The 6631-nt window shown below is 37.9% G+C and overlaps 1 protein-coding gene across 1 annotated transcript; it reads right to left on the bottom strand.

Moving 5' to 3' along the window:
• Window positions 1–4583: 4583 nt before the first annotated feature.
• Window positions 4584–5087, bottom strand: LOC149070539 (uncharacterized). Its single transcript, XM_089248880.1, has one exon. The coding sequence runs from the start codon at window positions 5085–5087 to the stop codon at window positions 4584–4586; it is 504 nt and encodes a 167-aa protein (XP_089105006.1).
• Window positions 5088–6631: the final 1544 nt, after the last annotated feature.

Genomic DNA, 6631 nt, shown 5'->3' with positions numbered 1-6631 from the left:
TTTACTGATTACACTTACAGATGAACAAAAATTTGATACAAAAATACGAATCTATAACGAAGAATAATTGAAAAAAATTCCAACTGTAGGTCTATCAATTAGTTTTTATCGTTGAAATTGCTTCAAAATTAATTTTTACCTAAAATTATAGTAATACATATTCAAAACATGTGGAATATATTACGTAAGTAAATGACCGTATTTTACAAGGCATTGAACTACTCGTTTGGCGGTAGGGAATATAAAGCAACGACCCTGAAATTTCTGTTTGATTTCCTGCGATCGCCATCCCGACCTCATTTACCCCATGAGAAAAAAACTATCAATTTATTTGAATGAATGAAATCTCTCAGAGTCACGGTAATGTCACGTATTCACTGGTGAAGGGGAAATAAAAAAAACAAACTGAATTCTACGGAATGCAATTTCTAGTTTACGCCAATGAAATATCGAGTTTCATGCCTTCTTTTTAAATGCTCTTTCTCTGGTGTGAAGTTACATGTGCAAATGCACCTTACGTTTATCAAGTTTGTTTTCAACAAGAATTACTGATGCCTGAAATTCGAATGAAGTGAAATTATAACTCTTCTTTTTATTATTATTTTCGTGCATGAATTCTTTTTGACAAGAGAGACAGTTTGCTTTTCTCCATGTACTATACTTACTTTAACGTAGCTTTCTTTTATCCTGATGATACTCGATCAAAGTTGTAATTAGTTGTATGTTCGCGGTGAAAATGGATCCTATTTACATGTTTTCTTCTAACCAAAATTCGGGGAAGAAAAAATATCACTAGGTGATTGTTTTCATCACAGGTAAAAACGAGTTCAGTTTTTTTTATTCGCTTCGTAATCGTTTTTTTTTTTTTCGATACTGGATCATCAATGTGTTTCAGTGACCGCCGCCAATTTATTTGAATTTTAAAGGAAGTGATTTTTTTGCTTTTTACGTTATTCTCAAAAATAAATTCAGTTTCTTTCTCTCTCTCTCTAGGAAAACATTCCTCTGAGGAATTTCTAGTGAATTGGTACATGCCACCAAGTGTTGTATCAGTATATGCATTGCCCTAACGCAGGGGATCTCTAACGCTGGCCCAAGGGCCACATTTGGTACTCAGACCTTTTTTTCCGTGGACAGCGAACCGTTTTTAGAAAATAGCTAAAAACATTGAAAGAAGATTAAAATTTAAAAAAAATAGTATTAATTCGATATAAAGCATCATTTTAGATGATTCCTAGATTCATCAGTGACGTTGTGCGTTTGAGGAATTAATATTACAATAAGTATGTAAGTAAGGGTCAAAACAATTGTTGAAGGCCCCCGATTTTATATATGTCTTTAGAGCAAAGTCGTCTTCCAAAAAAACACATACATAATTAGGATCTACAGAAATTCTGAAAAATATAGTAATGAAAGAAATGATTTCACAGAATTTTCGGGAAAAAATAATATTTTTCACATAGTTATTATGGACTGACTGAAATGAATACTTAATGAAAAAAAAATTCATGAGCATAATGAATTGATGGAAATTTATACTTAATGAAAATAAATTAATTCGTAATTGATGTAACAGTGATTAAATAATTGATGAAATTAATAATTGTACTCTCTCTCTGATCTGATCGTTTTTTGTTCAATTTTCTTCAAATTTCAATCAATTTTTTAATTTCCGCTATTACCGTAAACTGGGGTGACTTTGTGTCAAAGTTCCGACTATGTGCCATTCACGGATTTCAGGACGCAAGCGCTTCCTGAGAGCGTATGGATGAACTATCGGTTTCAAGATTTGTCATTCCGATTCAGGAACTTTAGGTGACTCACCGACAGCATTTATTGCACCATCTTCTGTCAGCTGTTTTCTGTAGAAATTTTTGATCGTATTCTGATTTACACGAAATTTTTCAAGTGCGTGTAAACCTCTCCTGGTGCAGCTAGTGCGCGTTTCGTGGAAACTAGGTAAGTTAATATCTCTGTGTAGAAGTTACTTACGATTAGAAATACCAATTTGAATTATTAAAAATACTGCATTTTGGAGAAATAGGACACATAACAAGAAAATGGGGATTCAGGTGGCGACTTTGTGCCACCTGTTTTTCCTGCGTTTTTGATTGTTTTTCACTACTTTGTTATTCTTTAATGTTCCAGTAATGTGATTCGCAAGTACGTGCTGAAGCTGGGTGGTCGACCCTATCGCAATTACTCAAATGAAACACTAGAAGAGACTCTTCGTGCGATAAGAAACAAGCAGATGCTCACCAATTTTGATTATATTGGGGAAGCGTGTGTAAGGGCCATGAAGAAAGTTGAAAAATTTTACTCATGACCCAGCCGATGAAATTTGGTATCCGAGGAGCCAAATCATAATAAAAATCAAGAAACCTCGACCAACAGGCAGTGACAAGTTTGTAGAGGATTTGAAGAAATTAATGTAATATTTATAATGTTATTTTTTAAGAGGAGCCTTATATTTTCAAGTTTTGAGTCTTCTTTATTCTTGTTTATGTTCCAGCAAATTAAAATGTTTCAAAAAAAAAGTAAAAATAAATGTTTTCTTTACTTGAAAATGTCTATAAACTGTTGTTTTTCTTTTAGATTTCAGAGACCTCATTTTATTTAAAAATTCCAAAATGGCCTTATTTTGGGCAGAAATAATTTTTTCAACGGGTTCCTAGTAAAAAAAAAAGTTAACACTCGGAATTCAATAAAACTGGGTGCGACAATGTGCCACGACTTGTTTCCGGGGAGTTATAGGTGAGAAAAAGTGTTGGCACATAGTCCCCCCCCCCTCCCCAAGGGATGACTATGTGCCACGCGAAAAAAGTTCCCTGTCCCCTTCCTTGTCTCTTTACAATTTTTTTTTTTAACCAGAAATCGAAAGCTCAGATGTGAGGCTACCTTTAGAAAATCTTCAGCAGCCTAGGCAAAGTATAAGGAAAAATATTAAGGAAAACCTCAAAAAAGTTGCACAAAGTCACCCCAGTTCACTGTACCTAAACCAGTGTCTCAAGATGAGCGTCGCGGTGAGCTGGAGATACTGATTTGTGTGGTTATTTATGTGTTCTTTGAAGTGGTTCTTTTGTATGGGAAAATATCTACCAAACTATTCGGAGGAGCGGCAGATGAAACATGAATTGGGTAAGCGTGCCGCAGGTGACAAAAGTTTGATAACCACTGGCATAAACAATAAAAACTTATTATTAATTTCCGACATAACTTCTATGTTTTCCTTTAATCTATTATACAGTGTGATTCCATAATTTCCCTTGCTACATTTTACTGGTGAACCGTTAACCCTAGAGGCATATTTCCAATTGGAAAAAGTTTCCAAATAACGTGAAGTACTCAGATATATCATTCATGTTTCAAGGGGCTGCATATGTATTAAAAAAATTTAGTTTTTATACGAACATCCTGCCCTAAAAACACAATTACAAAGTTGTTGCCCGTCGCTCCTGAGGCCAACAAACTAAATTCCATGTTTCTAAGTGCAATATTCGCTGAGATATTCGAATTCAGAAATCGTAGAGAAGTTGGGAAAGAACAGCATAAACTAACAGGCAATGCTTCTTTCCCTCGTTTATGCTGTTCTTTCATATTTATCAGTTATTTATTTATCACACAATCCAGTAGGCAAGATTGCACTCACTTACTCTGGTAAGATTCGAAACTAAAAACGTAAAAAAACATAAATCAAATTGAAAAACACTTCATATAAGGTGTAAAGTTAAAATCGTCCAAGAAAGAAACAAATCCAACATAAGGAGCAGAAACGTGGAAGGCTATTCCACAGTCTACTCTAGCTGAACGGCATCTAAAGCCATAAAAATAGCGGTCGCCTCTGATCATTGGAATTTTCAATTGAAGACTGCGTCTGCAAAGGTTAAGTCGTCTGTACAAGATTTCGAAAAAAAAGTTGTCGGAAGGCAAATATATATATAGGAGTGGAGGAGGCTCGAGCTGACCTAATAATAATGCGCTATAAACTGGTACACAATAATGCGCTATAAACTGGTACACAATAATGCGCTATAAACTGGTACACAATAATGCGCTATAAACTGGTACACAATAATGCGCTATAAACTGGTACACAATAATGCGCTATAAACTGGTACACAATAATGCGCTATAAACTGGTACACAATAATGCGCTATAAACTGGTACACAATAATGCGCTCTAAACTGGTACACAATAATGCGCTATAAACTGGTACACTGGCCTCCACTGTAGTCTCTCTTGGTATGAACTTCCACCAATACCTGGAAGTCATTTAGTAAAAGCCCTTTGGGGACTCTCAATGAGTAATGTGCCTTTAATTTTGTGTGGCCACCACACCTGCGAGCAGTATTCAAGAATCAGTCGGACATATGTGCAAAAAGCGAAAGTCAGGGTATGTACAAGCACATCGCACCTACTGTACGCTGCACGTATCATATATGCGACTCTATTGGCCCTGCAGCCCATATTACGATAATGATCAGTGCAATCGAGAGAACCGGATATCGAAATACCCAGATATGGTCAAGTGTTGCAAGACTTCAGGACCCATCTGATAGCAGATAGGGTCGGTGGGTCTGCCTAGACGCATAAAGCCACTCTAGAAATAGGAAGATTGTTCTGGCTACTCCAACGGAATAGACGAAAGCAGACAGTCTCTAGGCCCATTGTGTTGTCCGTCGTTGAGAATAGCTTTATATTGTCTGCGAATTGTAGAATGGGAAAGACGACTTGAGCTATGTCATTTGTGAACAAAGTGAATAGAATAGGATCCAGCACAATCCTTGAATAACACCGCTTGGTACGGGGCGACTCGCTGACACAGCCCCAGGAATGATGGACTCTGTCTAACAGTAGGACATGAATCGTCCTGACTATTTTGTCAGAAACACCCATACCGGTTAGCTTTCTTAAGAGAATTGAGCTGTCGATTTTATCGATGGCCTTATTAAAATCCACATAGATGACATCAACATTGTGGCCTACGTCGATAGATCTAGACCAACTGTCATGGGCGACTAGTTGCTGAACAGGTAAAGAGCGGCCCGGTATGAAATCATATTGGGTAGAAGGTATAAGACCCATCTCAATTGCATATGGAAGGAGGCGATTGGCAATGCATCTTTCGAAAATTTTGTAGGTGATGTCAGTCAAGGAAATCGGGCGATAATTGCATGGATCTGACTCAGAACCCTTCTTTTTGTAGACCGGAATGATAATTGCGGAGTGCCAGGAATGAGGGATAATCTCTTGGATGTAAAAGTAGGAAAATAGAAAACTGAGGAGCGGTGATATAACGTCGGAGAGGAGTTTGAAGTAAATGACTGGAATTCCATCAGGACCCGGGGATGCACTAGTGGAAAAAAAAGAAAATAATGGACTGTATTGTCTGGATATTGAACCTGTCATTAAAAATCGGATGGTCTCCCGCTAGGTCACTCGAGGAGTGGTCATACCCCTGTCGAACAGAACTGTAGGAGAGAGAAAAGATGTCAATAAAGGTATTAGCCTTATCGAGGTCTTCAGTTATTGGTGAATATCGTTTAGAGACAGCACAGGGACACTTCTAGATGCGCGAAGTCTATATCGGACATCTTTATAGAAATAATTGCGATCGTGATTCATGCAAAGTTTTTGAAGGTGCAAACGCTCTCTATACCGCACATAGTCGGAGTAGATACATGACATATTTTTGTAATGATCTTTGGAAAATTTGGAGGGAATGTTCTTAAAATGGCACCAAGGCATATATTTTTCTTTTGTTGCACGTACGTAGAACTCTATCTGATCTACGGGAGATCCTACAAGGTGGGATATGATCTCGAGAGAGACGATAGAGAGTAAGGAGGACTTCTACATCTAGGATGAGTCCAGCCAGTGCCTGATTGTAGACCTCGGTGACGACAGAAGGTAACAGAGTAGTTGACGTAAAGTAATTAAACGATGAATTGGGTTGTACGTCTGAGGTAATAAGTAACGAGGAATGAAAATGGGGCGGGTTGTCACTGTAGCAGAACGGTGGGGGGGGGGGAATGAAAACAAGTCCTGAGCCAACGAGGAGATCCAAGAAGTTGACTCCTCTTGTAGGAACGTAGACCAGCTTGACAAGACCCAGTTCGGTAGAATATTTCAGGAACAGCGACACCCCACCAGATTAACACCTACCGGTCGGCCAATCAATGCCACGCAGGTTAAAATCCCCAAGCAGAACCACCGGAAAGTGCACTGAACAAAGCTGGGAAAGCTCACTCCAAAAGACGGACCAATAGTCAGTAGAGCAAGACTTATTAGGAGGGACATAGGCCGAAATCAACCTGCATCTACTATTTCGACACTTGATGACCACTGACACAATCTCAACTTTTCGCCGCTTTTGTTTTAGAATTCAAATATCTCAGCGAATATTGCACTTAGAAACGTCGATTCCCCCCCCCTTTTTTTTGTCTCAGGAGAGACACGGCAATAACTATCTAATTTTTTTTTAGAACAAGGTGTCCGTGATAAAAAGTTAATTTTTGTATTAACCATACAATCCCTTGCAACATGAATAACGTATCTTAGTTCTACACGTTATTTGGATACTTTTTCTAATTCGAAGTATGCCTCTAAGAATGAGGGTTTGCCAGTAT

The sequence above is a fragment of the Pholcus phalangioides genome, unplaced genomic scaffold (genome assembly GCF_987345545.1).
Source record: "Pholcus phalangioides strain wild (caught in Gottingen) unplaced genomic scaffold, Ppha-v1.0 ptg000021l_1, whole genome shotgun sequence".
NCBI classification, from domain to species: domain Eukaryota; kingdom Metazoa; phylum Arthropoda; class Arachnida; order Araneae; family Pholcidae; genus Pholcus; species Pholcus phalangioides.
The sequence above is the reverse complement of the archived record's forward strand: the minus strand, read 5'-3'. Positions and strand labels throughout refer to the sequence as shown.

Bases quoted from the DNA above. Each gene is read 5' to 3' on its own strand.
- LOC149070539 (XM_089248880.1), bottom strand. From the start codon at position 5,087: ATGGGTCTTATACCTTCTACCCAATATGATTTCATACCGGGCCGCTCT.